Source organism: Erinaceus europaeus, chromosome 12 (assembly GCF_950295315.1).
Source record: "Erinaceus europaeus chromosome 12, mEriEur2.1, whole genome shotgun sequence".
NCBI classification, from domain to species: Eukaryota; Metazoa; Chordata; class Mammalia; order Eulipotyphla; family Erinaceidae; genus Erinaceus; species Erinaceus europaeus.
The window spans coordinates 94,049,246-94,068,610 of NC_080173.1; the positions used below are offsets into that span (position 1 = coordinate 94,049,246).

The following is a 19,365-nucleotide window of genomic DNA, read 5'->3' on the forward strand; positions in this document are numbered from 1 at the left end:
ATTGAAAGAAAATAGATGGGGAGGGGGGAAAGGGAGGATAAAATCAGGTCTCTGAAGAAGAGGAAAGGAATGACGTTCAAAGCCCAGGTGAGGGACTGGCTGGGCTCTGATCCACTGAGATGGCCCTTGTCCAAATGTCACAGCTTTTAGCAGCTCAGGCTGTGGTCAGCCCCCAAGTGGATGGAACACGCTGCCGAAAAGGTTGTCAGGCTTTCCTGCTTACCACCTCACCTGGTGCTCCTGCAAGTCAGGGATGAAAGGCACTACTGTTCCCCAGCCTGAGCCTCTGAAGACACTAGCAGGTGTGCTCCACAAACAAGGGTCCAGGCACGTTCAGAAGGGGTGGCACTAAGCGCTGTGAAGAAGCTTGTGGGAGGACTGAGCGTTCTCTATTCACAGAGAGATGCATTTGGGAGTGCGGTGGCCAAAAGAAGGAGAAAGCCTATGGAGCAGAAACAGGCCTCCTTCTCCACCTCCAGGTACTCACAGTACCCAGCAATCATTCACAAGAGCAGGAAAATAACTCTGCTTTACTGGAACACCCGTACTCTTCTGGGGGTGTCCATACCTCTGAATCTACTCTCCCAGTACCTGGTCTCCTGATGCCCATCAGACCTAGGGAGGAGTTGCCTCCGTGCTCAATGCTCATACACTGTGGCTCCAGCCCACTCTCTCTTTTATTTTTATTATTTATTTGCCTCCAAGGTTATTGCTGGAGCTCAGTACCTGCACTACAAATCAACTGCTCCTAGTGCCTTTTTTTTTTTTTTTTTTTCCATTTTACTGGATAGGACAGAGAGAAATTGAGAGAGGAAGGGGAGGTAGAGAGGGTGGCTCCAGCTCTCTCTATAGTGGAGGACCTGGCTCATCCTGCCCTTGTAGTCCATTCTGTCTTTCCACTCTCCCTTATCCCTGGTACCCCAGCTCCAAAGGAAAAAAAAAAAAAGGCGGTCTCCAGGGGCTGGAGAAGACTGCCTGCCTTTGCAGCCCGGTGGTGGTCAGGGTCGAGGTCCCTCATGGTGGTGTGCAGTGGTGGTCAGGGAAGGTCCCAGCCTGCTCTTGTCAGGAGCCTGGGTGGTTTTCCAAGTATTGTTACAGTCCAAGGGGTCTGGTTGCTTCAGGGGTGGTTGGGGATGGAGGCGAGGCAGCTGGAGTGTGCAGCCTCACCCGCGTGCTTGGTCTCAGTCTCTCTGTGGCCAGATTGCTCATAAAGGCCTTCCCCAGAGGTATGGTCTTGAGAACAGGGAACACGGGGTGCTTTACACCTCGGTGATCTAGACCCTTTGGAAGCCCAGGAAGCAAGAAACAGACTCTCAGCATGAAAAGGAATGAATACAAGGAGCCGGGGGGTGGGGTGGTCGTGCACCTGGTTGAACGCACATGTTACAGTGTGCAAGGACCCGGGTTCAAGCACCCGGTCCCCACTTGCAGAAAAAAAGCTTCATGAGTGGTGAAACAGAGCTGCAGATGGTGTGTCTCTGTGTCTCCCCTCCTTCTCTCTCTCGATTTCTGGCTGTCTCAGTCCAATAAATAAAGACAATATTAAAAAATTAAAGGCATGTACACAACAGACAACCTTGCTTCCATAGTCACGAGCCGACCTTCTCCCACCAGCCAAGTCGCAAAGGGACTTCCATCAGAGTCAGCTGACAGACTGCCTGAAATGCAGGCCCCTCACCACCACCACTCCCGGACCCGGGATTCCGAAGCAAGCGGAGAAAGACCCTCACTCAGTGAGGCCCGGGGAGGCCTGGGCTCTGCTTCTCAAGGTGGCTGAGTGTCCGCGGGGCGCACTTTGAGAAGCTGGGCCCTGGGGCTGCAGGACCCCGGCCTCCAAACTTTCCCGCAGGCCGGCACCGCCCCCACCTCCCGCGGCCCAGCGTGGCGCGCGCTCCCCGCAGCATCTGGAAGGATGGGGAGCGGGGTACGGCCCCCTACCCACCCCACCCCCGGCCGGTCCACCCTCCCCCACCTCCAGGGCCCCGGGAGGAGCGGCGTGGCTGCCGGCAGGGGGCGCGGAGCGGGTTCAGGCACCAGGAGGGGGCGCCGGAGACCCCCGGCCCAGCGGAGCGGCGGGAAAGGAGGAGCGGTGCAGGGGGCGCGGCGCGGGAGCGGGAGGGGGGTGGAGGGAGCGGGCGCCCCGGGAGGAGAGAGGCGGGGCGGGGCGGGGCGAGCGGCGGGGAGCGGCGGAGAGCGGCGGAGAGCGCGCCCGGGGAGCGCGGAGGGAGGAGCGAGGGGAGCGCGGGCCACCGCCCGCCTCCGCCCCCGCCCAGCGGCCCCGCCGCCCGCCGCCCGCCGCCCGCCGCCCGCCGCCCGCCGCCCGCCGCCCGCCGCCCGCCGCCCGCCGCCCGCCGCCCGCCGCCCGCGCGCAACAGTTCCCCCAAAGTTGCCGCCCGGGAGGCGGGCGCGCCAGGCAGCCGGCCCGGGACGCCGCGGTGGTGCGAGCGGTACGGGCGGTGCGGGCGGGCGGCGGCATGGGCACCCGGCAGACCAAGGGCAGCCTGGCGGAGAGAGGCAGCCCCGGCGCGGCGCCCGGGCCCCGCCGCGATCGGCCCGACTTGTGGGCGTCGTGGCTGCTGCGCGCCGGGGACAAGGCGGGGCGCGCGGGCGCGGGCGCGGGGCTGCCCCCCTACCACCGGCGGGTCTGCATGGTCCAGGAGCTGCTGCGGATGGTGCGCCAGGGCCGGCGCGAGGAGGCGGGGACGCTGCTGCAGCACCTGCGCCAGGTAAGGGGGTGCGGGGAGCGGGTGCCGGGCCCGGGAGCGCCCCGCCCCTTCCCCGGGAGGCCCCGCAGCGCCCGCGGACGCAGCCCCGGGGTGGGTGCCCCTCGCAGGACGCGCGCCCAGGCCGGCGGCAGGTGCCCAGGCGCGCCCTGGGAATGCGAGGCCTCAGGGCAGGGCGAAGGCTGGCCGGTGAGGCCCGGGTGGGGGGACCTGTTGGAATTGCGTCTCCGCTGCTGTCCTGCACACCCTAGGGGGGGTGGGCGGGGGAGGCTGGGCCCGGGGGTGGGGTAGGGGCTGGTGTGAGGACCAGTGATGTCTGGCGTGGGCCAGTGCCCTTGTCCTCCTCTCTGTCCACTGCTGGCTGCTCCCTGCCAGAGGTCCTCAAGGAATGTGCCCCGGCTTCCTCCGGTATATCCAAGGGGGCAGCCCCTGGGTCTGGTGACAGGCCATCGCTTGGTCATCCACCCACCTGGGACTCCTCCCTCTCCTTGTGGTGTCATCTCCCCTGACTTAACTTTGACAGGCGCTCAGCCCTGAGCCCCTGCTGAATCCGGTGGAGAGAGCAGACAGGGGCTTCTGGCATGACTACCTGGTTGGCACACACCACTGGAAGCTGGAGTTCTCTGTCCTTGATTTTACCCTTCTCCCACTGACATTGAGAATAGCGTCTGCTGTCCCCCTCTGCTTTGGGGCTGCCCTGGGGGCTGGAGTTGTCATCCTCCTTTCTTTGGTTTGTTTTCCTTCCTCACTTAGGGAGAGGGCGGAGTCCCTGGAGCATGCAAAGCTGCCCTCCTTCATCACCAAACAGGTTGTCTTGGCTGGGTTTGGGGCATGGGCCTAGTTCAGGCCCCATAGTCTTGCAGGACCATCCCTGTGACTGATGTGAAGGAATGTAATCTCAGTAGTGGCCCATCACTGATGAAAGAGGCTGGAGGAACACCGTCCCAGAAGGGGTTTCCGAAATCTTAACGGGATGCACACCCCTTATGGATTCAGAAGTACCCCCTCTCCGCCTTTGCTGTTACTTTGGAGTGTGTGTGCCGGTGGTACCTGGTGCTCAGGGCGAGGGGAGAGAGACTTGAGGACTTGGAACAATGTGGGTCTTCTGTTCCTCCTCCCCCACCCCCCAAACAGCATCCAGGCCTGAGGTGCCTTCTCTGAATCAAGTCCCCAAAGAAAGGTGTCGTTACAGACCCCGTAACTTCAGTCGTGTGTATTTCTTTGCCTTTCAAAAATTACAAGCCAGTGGATAGCCTCTGTGGAAACTCAGCTGCTTTTGAAAGAGTATAATGGATTTTCCAGCCCATCATAGCCGGTTTGCACGCCAGACAGTGAAATGGTTTTACCGGCCGTGTGCTGTTCTAGCACTGGGGCTGGATGCTCCAGGGATTACAGGAGAATGGAGGGGTTCACTGGTGGGGTCCAGATGAGCCAGAAGGGAGCCAGCCGCCTCTCTGGAGACTGCCTGCCTGCCTGCCTGTTGGAGAAGGAGACAGACACATGGCTTAAGCTCTCCTGTCCTCTGGGGCCAAGTATGATTCCACAGCCTGGGAAGCAGAGTTTTTCCCCTGCTTCTTGAAAAGGCCCCACAGGATCCTTGACATGGGGAGCATTTCCTGAGAACTGCTGGTCTTGTTGACGTCCAGAGATTCTGCTTAATGGCGGGATGGGGAGGGCTGGTAAATGCAAGTGGAAGGTGATCAGACTTTCCCCAGTTCTGTGGAAGTACAATGGCTTGCTGAGCCGTTCTAGGTATTCTCTGACCCCTGGCTGGTGGCTGAGGTCTGCAGGCCTCTTGGAGAGGTCTGCCCACAAAGCCTGGAGAGCTAGCTACTCACTTGCCTGCAAAGAGTAAATCAGGACCCTGCAGGATACTTAAGGCCTGGCCCACACCCCATCCCACCCCCGGGTAGTAAAGGAGGAGGAGTAGCAGAGATGCAGTTTGCTAGGACCCTGAGGCTATTTGGTAGAATGTCGGGCTGGATCTGTGTGGTACACTCAAGTGGCTTTCTCCCCAGTCATAATTTCCTTTCCAGTTTCATCTCTAGTCTGGAGGTGGTGATGCTCAGAAAGGGAACGAGCAGTCACTGAGAGACACGAAAACACCCAGGGCCTCCCCATGGAGCAGATCCGAGTGTCTGTCAGTGTCGTGGTGGTGGGCAGAGACCACAGGGTGTGCAGAGCCCAGGGTGGGATGCCGCCCAGGACCCTCTGGATGGGCAGCCGTGGACGGGAGCAGGCAGGCAGTTACAGCAGCAGGGACTGTCACAGCCACCCCCTGTGCACTGTCTTCCCTCCGTTGGTTGGTAATGTGTGTTGGGCTCCTAAATCTGTGTGTGCCCAGGCCCCCAGGGTGGAGGACACTCAAGACCCTCAGGCTCTGTGACCCTTAACCTCTTCGTGTCCTTGTGCTTTTTGAGACCCTATAGAAAGAACTATAGCTGTTCATCCCAGTATGCACCATCTTGCAAGAATTTCAGAGGGTCCACAGACCCCCACAATATAGTCCAATCGAGTACCTCAGACTTGGGCTGTGGAGACAGAGACCACGGAACTGTGTGTGGCTGCCGCTGGTGGCCTTCTTCTGAATGCCTCTCTTTCTTGTGTAAGATTTCAGAGATGGGGGGAGTCGGGCGGTAGCTCAGTGGGTTAAGCACATGTGGAGCAAAACGCAAGGACCAGCGTAAGGATCCAGGTTTGAGCCCCCAGCTCCCCACCTGCAGGGGAGTCGCTTCACAGGCGGTGCAGCAGGTCTGCAGGTGTCTGTCTTTCTCTCCCCCTCTCTGTCTTCCCCTCCTCTCTCCATTTCTCTCTGTCCTATCCAACAATGACGACAACAATAATAACTACAACAATAAAACAACTAGGGCAACAAAAGGGAATAAAAAAATAAATAAGAAATTAAAAAATTATATATAAAAAAAGATTGGGGGAGACAGTTGCCCCAATTGGAGACTCTCTGGCCTAGCTGTGCTTGCTAACTACTCAAGAGTTATCAGGCAGCCTCACTTAATGATGATGACCTGAACTGTGGCCAAGGGCACAGGCAGAAGGCCAGGAAGCAGCCCCTGCCCTGTAAGAAGAGCCTGGGGGTCAAGGCTCAAATCCAGAGACTTCCCTTAGTCTCTTTGACCTTGGACCCAGTGGATATCCTCTTGGAGTTCTAATTCCTCATTTCCCAAAAGATGTCTGAGGTATTGAGCAGAAAAAAATGCTACAAAATATGCGGAATTATGCTGACTCTGCAAATCAAGACTGTCTTGATTCTCACCATGTCCATAATAGGAAACAGGAAAATCTTTGCTTTGGGTCTGATTTTTCACAGCTTCAGCCCAAAGGAGTTGTTGGCTTCTCGCTCTCTAGCCAGGGCTCTGTCACTATCAAAAGTCTAGATCAAAAGCAAGTTCTGGAACATGTATGCACATGAGACTAGAAAGGCAGCTGGGGTGGGGGTAGATAGCATTGTGGTTATGCAAAGAGATTCTCTTGCCTGAGACTCCAAGGGCCCAGGTTCAATCCTCCACTTATGGTGATAAGCCAGAGCTGAGCAGGGCTCTGGTAAAAAAAAAAAAAAAAAAAAAAAAGGAGAAGGAGAAGGAGAAGGAGAAGGGGAGGAGGAGAAAGGCAGCTGGTGATAGAAGAAACCACTCTTCTCCCCTTCTCTGGATTCCCTTCATGAGACATCACCCCTCTCTCCCTGTCTCTTCCAAAGTCCTGGGCTTTGACCCACCACCTATATGGAGCCCTGGGAAAGAATGAACCTTTAGTCATAAAGGGAAGGTGAGTGCCAGGTTGCCTGGCCAATAGGGGGTCCTATTTCAGCCCCGAAGTTTCCCTGAGTCTTGAGAATTTGAGATACAGTTGTCATTCAGCTTCATGAAACACTAGAATAGAAAGGGTGAGTTTCTCTGAGCTAGACTGTGTTGAAATAGCCCTACAAGCTTAAACTTGACCTACTTTCCCTCTAAAGAAGGTGTCGGGCCTGAGGGATAGTTCACCTGACTGTACACCTTAACTGTGCGAAAGGTCCCAGCACCACATAGAAACACCATGGACACACAGCACAAGGAGAACTCCACTCATGGTGGAGCTGTGCTGAAATGTTTCTCTTCTCTTTCTCCTCTCTCTCAGATAAAAGAGTGAAAAAGAGGCCAGTTAGTGGTGTTACACATGTACAAGGCCCTAAGTTCCTTCTCCAGGGCCCCATTAAAAATAGCAATAATTGGGAGTTGGGCAGTAGCACAGCAGGTTAAGTGCATGTGGTATAAAGTGCAAGGACTGGCCTAAGGATCCTGGTTCAAGCCCCCCGGCTCCCTACCTGCAGGGAAGTCACTTCACAGGCGGTGAAGCAGGTCTGCAGGTGTCTATCTTTCTCTCCCCCTGTCTGTCTTCCCCTCCTCTCTCCATTTCTCTCTGTCCTATCCAACAACGACATCAGTAACAAAAACAATAACTACAACAATAAAAAAACAACAACAAGGGCAACAAAAGCGAATAAATCGATATTTTAAAAAATTGAAAAAAAAAAAAAAAAGAATAGGGAACCTTCCAGTGGAGAAGATAAATGGAACTCTGATGCCGGGAACTGTGTGGAATTGTACCTTTCTTACCCCACAGTCTTGATGATCATTATTAAATCACTAATTAATAAAAAAAAAAAGCAATAAAATAAAAGCAGGTCTGAATGAGTTATCTTACCACCGCTCAATGTCAGGGCTCGTTAGGCAGAGCTCCTCCATTGCTCCAGCCCCACACAACAAGGGAGAGGGGGGCCAGAATCATGGACTCCTGGTCCTGTGTGCTGTGGCCAAGGTGGTAGGGCTGGCTTTACTCTGCCTGGAAGCAGCAGCCTGATTAACTTGGTGGGGGGGGAGCCACTGTGACCTGGGCCAACTAATGTCATAAGGGGACATACTCTTACAGCTCTCCCTAAGGATCTGGAAAAAGATGAGCAGAGTCTAGCGAGCCTCTGAAGGTCACATTTTCCTTCCAACCCACCACCTAGGAAAATCTCTGTAAGTGCACAGATTGGAAAGCCACAAGACATAAACAGGGAGGATCCCACTTGTAGCCTTCCAACCAGAATGCATTACTTGTTTGGACTGAGTGTCCCCTACCTTCCCAAGGTCACCTTCCTGGACCGGGTCAGCCCGTGCCTCTGAGGCCTGATGGCCTTTGAGTCCCTCCACACTAGGACAGAGTTTTTCCTCTGATGTCCTTTTTTTTAAATTTTATTATTTATGTATTCCCTTTTGTTGCCCTTTTTGTTTTATTGTTGTAGTTATTGTTGTTATTGATGTCATTGTTGTTGGATAGGACAGAGAGAAATGGAGACAGGAGGGGAAGACAGAGAGGAGAGAAAGATAGACACCTGCAGACCTGCTTTACCGCCTGCGAAGCGACTCCCCTGCAGGTGGGGAGCCGGGGGTTCGATCCGGGATCCTTATGCCAGTCCTTGCGCTTTGCGCCACCTGCGCTTAACCCACTGTGCTACCCCGGACTCCATGATGTTCTTTTTTGTCTGTTCATGTGTTGTGTACTTTCTTGGGGCAGAGACGCTGCCGCCATGTGGCCCCTGGCATGGTATTAAACCTCCCGCATGCATGTGGGGTTCTCTGGCCATCCTGTGTGCTGTCACGGTGTGTCCTCAGAAAGCACAGGCCTCCCCAGTCACAGCTGTGCATCTGGGGGCTCAATTACCAGGCTCGTTTCGTACCATCACGAGAGCCGGCATCTTTGCTTTCTGTGTGCTTGACTTCCTGGGAGCAGTGTCCGCAGGGCTTGGCTGTTCCTGGCAGCCCGCCAGGCAGTGGTGTTCTTGGAGAGAGGAGTGGCGCTGTGCCCAGCCTCCGTGGGCACCGCGGGGATCCCAGCCGGCAGGTGCAGTCTAGGGCTTCTGCCGAGGTGGCAGAGGGGAGCGGAGCCTGGTGGGAGGGCCTGGCCTCCACACTCCTCATCTGCTACTTATGCTGAATCATGTTCTTCCTTCCACAAAAAAAAAAAAAAAAAAAAAAAAAGCAGCCTTCCTTGTGGGAATCCACTGCTCTCTGACCTGCTGCAGAGGGAGTCTGATGCCTAGGTCTGTTTTGCCGTTATTGTAAAGCGAAGGACAGGGCAAACTCTGTGTGACCAGGTGTGGCTGGAGAGCCTGGGGCAGGACCAGCTAGCTGACCTCAGAGCTGGTGAGGCTAGGGGACAAGGGCCTTCTTTCTCGAACAAGTGTCCACCCTCTCAGAGACGGCCACAAACTGCTTGGCTCTCTTTTCATGGCTCAAGTGCTGTCTGGATTGTCCTCAATGCCAGTTCATTCCCCATGTCCCCTCTCCTGGAGCACAAGCCAGAGAGCATGTGTTGGATGCGTGATGAAGTTTTAGGAAACCCCCTCAAGGAGAGGTTTGGGCACACCTCTCTCCCTGTCACTCCAGCTGTCTCTGGCGGTCTCTCTCTCTCTCTCTCTCTCTCTCTCTCTCAGGGTCTGGCTCATACTTCCCAAGTGTTTCCACTCCACACACTGCTGGGCATCACCTGAGAGTCACTGGGCTCTGGGGACTGCTACCAGCACCCCACTCACCTAGCGCCAGTGAGCCCTACTTCACAGACGGTGCCAGGGGTCTTCTGGAGGCCAACATTTCTTTTCTTTTTTAATCTTTCTTTTTCTTCTTTTTTTTTTTTGTATTATCTTTATTTATTTATTGGATCAAGACAGCCAGAAATTGAAAGTTTTTTTTTTTTTTTTTGTTTTTTTTATCAGAGCACTGCTCAGCTCTGGCTTCTGGGTTGGGGGGTATTGAACCTGGGACTTTGGAGCCTCAGGCATGAAAGTCTCATTGCATAACCATTATGCTGTCTCATACAAGGGCAACATCTAAGGGAATCCCCCTTCCCTAAGGGTCTCCTAGGTGGACAGCTGTGGCACCTTCATTTTTGCCACCAAGAATAGCACTGCTGGTGACCTCGGAGAAAAGTGACACCACCCATCTGCTCTCCCTCCCTGGTCTCTGCTGACAGTATCATATCCTCTTCTGCCCAGAGAAGCTTCTGGGGGACCAGGGGGAGACATTGGGAGGTCAACCACTGTACCTTGGGCTTTGAAAGTGAACAGTGACCTTGACACAGGGGCAAGATCAGGAACAGTGACCTATAGCGCTGACCCTGCTCCCCACCTCTTGCCCTGAGCATTGACCATGTGGGTCTCTGAGAGTACTTCCCAGCTTGGTTGGGGTTTTTTGTTTGTTTATTTGTTTGTTTTGTTTTTAATATTTATTTCCTTTTGTTGCCCTTCTTGTAGTTATTATTGTTGTTGTTATTGATGTTGTTGATGTCATTGTTATTGGATAGGACAAATAGAAATGGAGAGAGGAGGGGGAAGACAGAGAGGAAGAGAGAAAGACAGACACCTGCAGACCTGCTTCACCACTTGTGAAGCGACTCCCCTGCAGGTGGGGAACCAGGGGCTCCCACCAGGATCCTTATGCCACTCCTTGTGCTTTGCGCCATGTGTGCTTAACCCGCTGTGCTACCGCCCGACTCCCTTTGTTTTTGTTATTTTTATATTTATTTATTTATTCCCTTTTGTTGCCCTTGTTGTTTTATTGTTGTAGTTATTATTGTTGTCGTCATTGTTGGATAGGACAGAGAGAAATGGAGAGAGAAGGGGAAGACACAGAAGGGGAGAGAAAGACACCTGCAGACCTGCTTCACCGCCTGTGAAACGACTCCCCTGCAGGTGGGGAGCTGGGGGCTCAAGCCGGGACCCTTACACCGGTCCTTGTGCTTTGCACCATGTGCACTTAACCCGCTGTGCTACCGCCCGACTCCCTTTGTTTGTTTTTAACTTTTATTAGCTTGAACATCTGGTTGTGGCAGCCATATGGGGCTTTGCCAAGGGCTGCTGCTCACAGAGATGTGGCATTTGAATGTTTCTAACTTTATCTGAACCAGGATGGAGGCAGGAGTCTGACTGAGAGTGGGGAAAGCCTGGTGGTGGCCCTGCTTAAGCTCCCCGGTCCACACCCACTTCATGAGAACTGCCTTCTTCCTCTGTTCAGTCCCCCTGTCCATCCCCCACCCTCCTACATCCTGCATCCTGCAGAGAGAGAGATTCTCACTGGATCTCTCCCTCTCTCTGGGTCATCTCTCATTAGTGCCACCCTGGTTGGCTTCCCTGTGTCCCACCATCCCCACCCCGAGCCTCCGTGTGTGGTAGCCAGCGGGAGTTGGGGGTTCTCCAGGAAGGGAGCCGGGCTCCTTGGTTTGTCTGTTGGCCTGGCGCCATGGGTGGGAGGGCAGCCTGGGAGACACCCCTCCATCTGCACGTTACTTTCTAGTCCGCAGAACCTTTCCTCGTGTGTATTTTGCTCCTGAAACAGTCTGGTGAGCTTAGCTTCAAGGAAAAATAATGGCAGGCTTCCATATATATATATATATATTTTTTTTTTCCCTTTTGTTGCCCTTGTTTTTTTATTGTTGTAGTTATTGTTTGTTATTGATGTTGTCATTGTTGGATAGGACAGAGAGAAATGGAGAGAGGAGGGGAAGAAGAGGGGGAGAGAAAGATAGACACCTGCAGACCTGCTTCACCGCTTGTGAAGTGACCCCCCTGCAGGTGGGGAGCCGGGGGCTTGAACCAGGATCCTTACTCCAGTCCTTGTACTTTATGCCACCTGAGCTTAACTCACTGTGCTACCCCTGACTCCTCCTTTTTTTTAAGTATTATAAAAGTGGTGTGCGATCATCGTAGGACAATGAGCAAACACAGATGACCAAACCCGGACCTGCCCGTTTGGCCCATTGTTAGGCACTGGGGAGGCTGCAGGCAGCCAAAGAGAAGAGGCAGCAGGGTAACTTGCTCTGTGCGTGGAGGGCTGGTCAGGCACCGAGCAAGGACTCTGTTGCATTGGCTGCCTTTATCGGGAGTCAGATGGCTTTGGTCCTGGTTTTGGTCCCAGTGCAGATCCTGAGTAGCCTAACCCCTGACCTTCTCTGGCCTAAGTTTTCCCAAACTTAGGCCAGAGAAGTAGATGGCATAATGGTTATGCAAAGAGACTCTCATGCCTCAGACTCTAAAGCCCCAGGTTCAGTCCCCTACACCACCATAAGCCAGAATTGAGCAGGGTTCTGGTTAAAAAGAGAGAGAAAGAGGGAGAGGGAGAGAGAGAGAGAGAAGAATAAAGGCTAAAATTGCCTTAATAAATAAAATAAGGGGTTCTGGGCGGTAGCACAGAAGATTAAGCACACGTGGTGTGAAGTGCAAGAACCGGCATAAGGATCCCGGTTCGAGCCTCTGGCTCCCCACCTACGGGGGGGGGGGGGGGTTGCTTCACTGCTGGTGAAGCAGGTCTGCAGGTGTCTTATCTTTCTCTCCCCCTCTTTCTCCCCTTCTCTCTTCCCCTTCTCTCTCCGTTTCTCTCTGTCCTATCCCACAACAGCAATGGCAACAATAGCAACAGTAACAAGGGCAACAAAATGAAAAACAGTAGCCTCCAGGAGCAGTGGATTCGTAGTGCACCAGCAATAACCCTGGAGGCAAAAGAAATTAATTAATTAATAAGTTAAAATAAAGGGATGAGCAGCCAGAGCAATAGCTCAGCTGGTGGAGCATCTGACTGTCATGTCTGAAGTTCCTGGCCACTCAGTGCACTGCTAGCTCATCTCGAACATTGTAGTCATACCGGCTTGCTCCTGGCAGTGGTCCTGTGTCCTGATGCTGCTTGACTGGTTTTATAATTCTCTCTCTCTCTCTCTCTCTCTCTCTCTAAATACTTATTATTGGATAGAGACGGAGAGAAGTTGGAAGGGGAGGGTGAGATTGAGAGGGAAAAAGACAGACACCTGCAGCCCTGCTTCACCACTTGTGAAGCTTTCCCCTTGCAGGTGGGGACTTGAACCTGTGTCCTTTTGCACTGTAGTGTGTGAGCTTAACCAGGTGTGCCATCACCTGCCTCCCCTCCCTCATGTAACTCTGTACCAGACAGCTAGCAGGTGCCTACACACCCAGGAGTCCCACCCCCCCCCACCTCACCCCCTCCTCCTGTGGCCTGGCCCCCTCAGCCCCCAGTTCTACCTCACCTGAGACCCACCGCAAGGAGCCGTGGACATGGACTATGGAAAGTATCATGATGAAGCCCCTGGGGGCGGGGGGAGCCTGCGCTCAGCGGGGTGGCTTCTGAGGTCTCGCAGAGGGAATAAGCCTCTGTCTTTCTGATTTCACTGTCCCTGGGCCCTGACCCATTGCTCAGGTGCAAGATGAGGGCAGAGCCTGCCTCATGCTGCCTGTCAGTGGCTCTGGATCGTGTACAGAGACCCCTGAGGGGCAGTCCTCCCAAGAGGTGTCCTTCCTCTTAGCATCTGCCCTGGCTGGCCCACAGTGAACTCAGTGTGACTGTGAGGTGGGTTAATAATCACTTGTTGTAGTCCAGGAGGTGGCGCAGTGGATAAAACATCAGACTCTCCAGCATGAGGTCCTGAGTTCAGTCCCCCGGCAGTATGTGCACCAGAGTGATGTCTGGCTCTTTCTCTCTCTCCTTCCTCCCATTTTTTTCATTAATAAATAAATAAATCTTTAAAGAATAGGGAGTTAGGCAGTGGTGCAACAGGTTAAGCGCAGGTGGCGCAAAGCGCAAGGACCGGCATCAGGATCTTGGAGCCAGAGACGACCCAAACTGCCCCTGCAGCTCCAGACAGACTATGACCCACATAGTCAACGACTGCCACCTCTCCAGATTCAAAGGAGGTCTCGAAACTTTACATCAGGCTCAACCTGACGCTGTTGACTGGCTACGGAAGAAGGGCAAACGCTAGAAGAAGAAGAATCTTGGTTCGAGTCCCCGGCTCCCCACCTGCAGGGGAGTCGCTTCACAAGCGGCGAAGCAGGTCTGCAGGTGTCTGTCTTTCTCTCCCCCACTGAGTCTTCCCCTCCCGTCTCCATTTCTCTCTGTCCTATCCAACAACATCAGTAACAACAACAATAATAACCACAACAATGTTAAACAACAAGGGCAACAAAAGGGAAAATAAGTTTTAAAAAAAATCTTTAAAGTGTAATAATCACTTGTTTAAAGTGTAAAGTAATCACTTGTTTAGGGCCCTGAATGCCTTTCCCTGGGGCCTCTTTCTTCTACACTAGGTGAGGAGCTGGGGGGGGGGGGGGGGCTCTGAACACCCCTAGGGTAGCTACTGGCCTCTTAGTGCAGTGTTTGCCTGCTCACACATTGTGGTTACACCAGCTTGCTCCTCCTGCTGGTGGTCCTGGGTCCTGGCCGGCAGAAGACAAGCAGACCTGAAGCCCCAGGAACCCAGATCTGCCCCTCTTCTGCCCCACCTGGGGCATGAAGACTGGGAAAGTGCTCCTGTGACTTCCTTGATGAGAGCCATCAGAGCTGACGCTTTCTTTCTTCTTTTTTTTTTTTAATATTTTGTTTTTATTTATTCCCTTTTGTTGCCTTTGTTTTATTGTTGTTGTTATTGATGTCGTCATTGTTGGATAGGACAGAGAGAAATCGAGTGAGGAGGGGAAGACAGAGAGGGAGAGAGAAAGACAGACACCTGCAGACCTGCTTCACCGCCTGTGAAGCGACTCCCCTGCAGGTGGGGAGCCAGGGGCTCAAACTGGGATCCTTATGCTGGTCCCTGCGATTTGTGCCACCTGTGCTTAACCCGCTGCGCTACAGCCCGGCTCCCTTTTTTTTTTTTAAAGAGAGAAATGGAGAGAGGAGGGGAAGACAGAGAGGGGGAGAGAAAGACACCTGCAGACCTGCTTCACCGCTTGCAAATCAACCCCCCCCCCCCCGCAGGTGGGGAGCTGGGGGCTCAAACTGAGATTCTTACGCTGGTCCTTGCACTTTGCGCCACATGCACTTTACCGACTGCACTACTGCCTGACCCCAGAGCTGATGCTTTCTACAGAGGTGCAGACAGGTGCAGAAAGGAACTGAGATCTGCAGAAGGCCACACCGGAAGGGCGGCTTGTCCCACCCAGTGATCCCTGATAAAACATTGAAAGTGAGGCTTAAGTCTGTCTAGTAAAAGTGTGGTGGTTCTTCTGCTTTCTTGGGTTGGGGCAGGTGGCAGGTGGCTGGGGGGCCCGTGTTCAAGGATAAAGGTGAGCTTTGGGACCCAGCACTCAAGTGGCAGGAGGCCTGACTAGCCCTTCAGGCTGCGGGCAAGCCTCTGGCGGGAGAGTGGGGAACAGCATTTCTCTGAGCACCTTCTCCAAGTGATGCTTTCTCAGAGTTTTCTTATTAAAAAAAAAAAAAAATGGGAGGGAGGAACACCAGGGAGATAGCATTGTGGTTTTCCAAAAAAGCCTTTCATGTCTGAGACTCTGAGGTCCCAGGTTCGGTCCCTAGAACCAGAGCTGAACAGTGCACTGAGGAAAAGAAAAAGAAAAGAGAAAAGAAAAGAAACACTTGATGCTGGTACTAGGATCTTAGACATTAGTGAGTCTACTGTTCCTAGGCTCACTTTTTTCATTTAATTAATTTATTTATGGGGTTAATGACTTTCAGTACAGTCATTGACATATATGCGTACAATTAATTTCATAATGTAATAGGCTCCCAAAGTTTTCTCCCTATCCTTCCTCCCCCCTTCCCAGAGTCCTTTGCTTTGGTGCGATCACTTTTTGGTGCTTTTTATTTCAGATAGAGACAGAGAAAGGAGAGATGTCACAGCACCACTTCTCCGTCTGTGGAGCTTCCCCTGGTACCATTCAAGGTGTTCCCGTAGGGTGCTTGGGCTCAAACTCAGGTCTCTTACGTGGCGAGACACACCCTCTGTGAGCCATTTCGTTGTCAAAGTGAGAAGCCAAGGTGGTGACATCAGAAGCGGGGATGGACGAGATTGTTGGGGAAAGCAGAGGGTGAGACCGTGAACTGAAGAGCGAGGGCTGCCCAGTGAGAGGCAGGTTCGTGAGCTCACTGCCGTGCGTTAGAGTCAGACAGCCAAGGGGAACCGTGGGCTTGGGAATCACGAAGGAAGGACGTTCCCTGAATCAGCCCTTGATGGGAGGATGCCTCTTTGCTTTCCCTCTGAGATGTAGGGCGGGCGCCTGGTCCATACAGCACCTTGTGGAGAAATAGCTGAAGCCACCTCTCAGTCCCAGCTGCACTCTGCAGCCCTGGTGAAAGGGCACAGAGGTTCACCTTGTCAGCTGAGCCGGTCGGTAGCCTTGGCCCTCCTCCCACTCGCTCTCAGATCACCCACGGCAGGGGATGCTGAAATGTCAGAACACGGCTTGTGCCTGTGAGCTAGATGTTCACCCTTTTCCTCCCTCCTCCTGAACTGAGGGACTGAAGCAACCGGACAGTTTCTTGTGACAGGTTTCAGCGCACCACTCCTGTCACTCAAAGACCAGCAGAAGATTTACTGGTCAGGTCCAGAGGCGAGACCAAGGGGACAAGCAGGGGACAGCGGGGTCCTTCCCTGCTGGGCTCTTAGGGACTCTCACCCCCAGTGTCCCAGCAGCCAGGAATTCCCCTGCCAGCTTCTCAGACTATTTATATCCCTGCCTCTACCAGTGCTGAGGGAACTGGGGCCTGAATGCTTCCCACCCCCTTTATGTAACCTTCTTATCTCCAGACTGAGTTCCTTCAACTTAGTCTTCCCAGGACATGATGCTAGTCTTCTGAACTTTTTCTTGTTTTGAGCTGCAGAACTGTGTTTCCCATTTACCTTCTGGAGTTTCAAGGAAAAAGAGGGGAGGGTGGTGGCACATACTACGAACCACACAAGGATCTGGGTTCAACCCCCTGCTCCCCACCTGCATCGAAGATGCTTTGCAAGTGATGAAGCAGGTCTGCAGGTGTCTATCTTTGTTTCTCCCTCTCTGTCTACCCCTCCTCTCCATTTCTCTCTGTCCTAGTCAATGAAATGGGGAGGGGGGATGGCCACCAGGAGCAGTGGATTCATGGCACTGAGCCCCAGAAATAACCCTGGAGGCGATAATAATAATAATAGTCTGGTGGTAGCACAGCGGGTTAAGCACACATGGCGCAAAGCGCAAGGACCGGCGGTAAGGATCCCGATTCAAGCCCCTGGCTCCCCACCTGCAGGGGAGTCGCTTCACAGGTGGTGAAGCAGGTCTGCAGGTGTCTATCTTTTTCTCTTCCTCTCTATCTCCCCATCCTCTCTCCATGTTTCTCTTTCCTATCCAATAAAATGAAAAAAAAAAAATGGCTGCCCAGGAGCAGTGGATTTGTAATGTTGGCACCGAGCCCCAGCGATAACCCTGGAAGCAAAAAAAAAAGAAGACAGAAAGACACCTGCAGACCTGCTTCACCACTTGTGAAGCGTCCCAGTTCTTTGCATGAATTCTTGTGCTTAGTACTATGTGCACTTAACCAGGTGCACCACCACCCGGCCCCTCCTCTCCCACCACATACACACACATGATTCTGTTTCTTTGAAGAGCCCTAATACACTTGTTCTTTCAGGGCTGGTGCCTGGGAAAGATGGGGCTAGAGATTTATGGGGATCTCTGGGACTCTCATGTCCCTGTCACTGTATCCAACGTCCCTCTGCTACTCAGCCTCTCTGTAGGGTATGTTCCCACGGTCTCTCCTCCTTGGAAAGCAGGTTACTAGGGAACCTCTAAATTATGCCTAAGTCACATCTTTGTCAGCCTAAACATTCCTTTGACATGAAAGCAAGTCTTCCTTTTATCTTATTTTATTTTGTTTATTTTACCAGACACTGTTCAGCTCTGGCTTATGGTGGTGCAGGGGATTGAACCTGGGACTTTGGAGCCTCAGGCTCCAAATGAAAGTCTGTTTGCAAAACCATTATGCTATCTGCCCTCCACCCAGCATTCCTTTTATATTTGACAGAATTTCCCACAGAGAGAAACAGGTGACTTCAGATGTGTTCAAACAACTTGCTGATTCGAGTTACTTCCCAAACAGAGGGCTCAGGAGGGCTCTGGGAGAGATGGCAGGGTTCTAAGAACTTGCGTCAGGGAGAAGCTGGTAGACCATAAGGACCTTCTAACCGCAGACATTGTACAGAATCCCAGTCCTTCGGGGACATCCTGGAAAGGGGAAGGGGGCGAGTCCATGGGAAATACAGAAATACACTCAATGCTACTACCAGTCAGAGAGCCCGAAAGCCCAGTAGCTAACAATCTGCAGGAGAGAGAAAATGACTATTTATTGAATTCCTGGAGTTCCAAACGTCTTTCATCCAAGGCCCCCTTCTGCTGGTTTCTTCTGCTTCCTGTTCACTCTCTTTGGAAAGATTAAACTCATAGAATCCTCGGTAGTAGATGGGGGGGGGGGGTTATTGTGTACATGGAGTGACTTACCTGAGGCTATACAGAGACCAGGATCTACCCCGGGACCCGGACCTGGGCAGTTTATTGTCCCTGCCCTGAATCTGGGGGTGCAAAGGAAAACCTTCTCAGGCCTGTTTCCCCTCCCAGCCGGCTCTATATCTTTTCTAAAGAGAAAGCATCCTTTTGGTGTTTATTTGTTGCTACTGCTGTTTCTTCAATTTTAATTAAATTACACTTGGCAGTGGCCGGGCATCTGTTTCCATCCAGGGGCCTGTTTAATGCAGAGGGCGTCATTTTTAAAGACTCCAAAGTTTAAAACACAAACAAGCACACAGTCAGGAAGCCCCTCACCGAGCTGCCATCCAGCCCTCAGCATCTGGACAGCTTGGGGCTGGGAGCAGAGAGGAAGCTGACCTGGTGGCCTTGCAAAGGAGAGAGGAGTTGCCTCTGCGGCCATGACAGCCCCGAAGTGAGATGAGAGACCCCTGGTCCTTGGCCCTCACCCCTCAGCCAGGCAGACCCATCAGTCAGGGAGCAGTGAGTGGCCAGTGACGTCCATCAGGCGTGTCTTCACTCACAAGGACTTCCACACAGTGGGGCCTCTCTGCCTGGTGTCTGGCTGGTGTTTGCTGCCTACTAATGGGTGTCGCCTTGCATGGGACCTGGTGAGTCTGTCTGGGGATCTGCAGGCTTATTTGAAAGGCTGCATCTGAGGCTGCAGACAGGGGCCAGCATCCTAGACACCAGAGGAAATGAGAGGAGGCCTCCCCACCAGACGGAGCTGCTACTTCTTTTATAAAGAGGATGGTGCGGTGATGACTTTTATGATTTGGGGCTTTGCATAACTGGTTGGCATTTCCAAGGTCCAATGTGTGCCTCTAGCTCTTAGCTGCAATAGCCTTCAGGCCCTTGGTACACTGGGTACCTCCGCTAGGGTACTAGCTGCCCCCTGGGGACAGGGTGGTGGTGTACTTGCCTGAGCACACACGTTACCCAACACAAGGACCCAGGTTCAAGCCCCAAGTTCCCACCTGCAGGGGAGGGGAAGCTTCATGAATGGTGAAGCAGTGCTGCAGGTGTCTCTGCTTTACCCTCTCTTTATATCCCCTCACTCAATTTCTCTCTGTCTCTACCCAAAAATTGTTTAAAGGGAAAGAAAATAATAGCAGCCACCAGGAGTGGTAGGTTGATCATGTAGATACTGAGCCACATTGATAACCTGGTGGTATGAAAAATCATCGAAATAATAAATGAATAAAGAGCTGCTCCTTCCCCAGAACTTTGCAGCACCTGGTTCTGGCCTTGGGAGGGTCTCCTAGCTCTTTCAGGGAGGAGGGGTTTCTGCTTGAGCACACTGTGCACACACCACACAGA

At 53.1% G+C, this 19,365-nt stretch overlaps 1 protein-coding gene across 1 annotated transcript in view; it reads left to right on the forward strand.

Annotated features, from left to right (window-relative positions):
• The first annotated feature begins 2,348 nt into the window (after positions 1-2,348).
• LRRC75A (leucine rich repeat containing 75A) overlaps positions 2,349-19,365 on the forward strand; it is a 58,637-nt gene continuing 41,620 nt past the window's right edge. Inside the window, exon 1 of the mRNA XM_007519206.2 lies at positions 2,349-2,726. Coding sequence (XP_007519268.2) covers positions 2,475-2,726 — 252 coding nt within the window. The 5' untranslated portion in view covers positions 2,349-2,474. The remainder of the gene's footprint in view (positions 2,727-19,365) is intronic.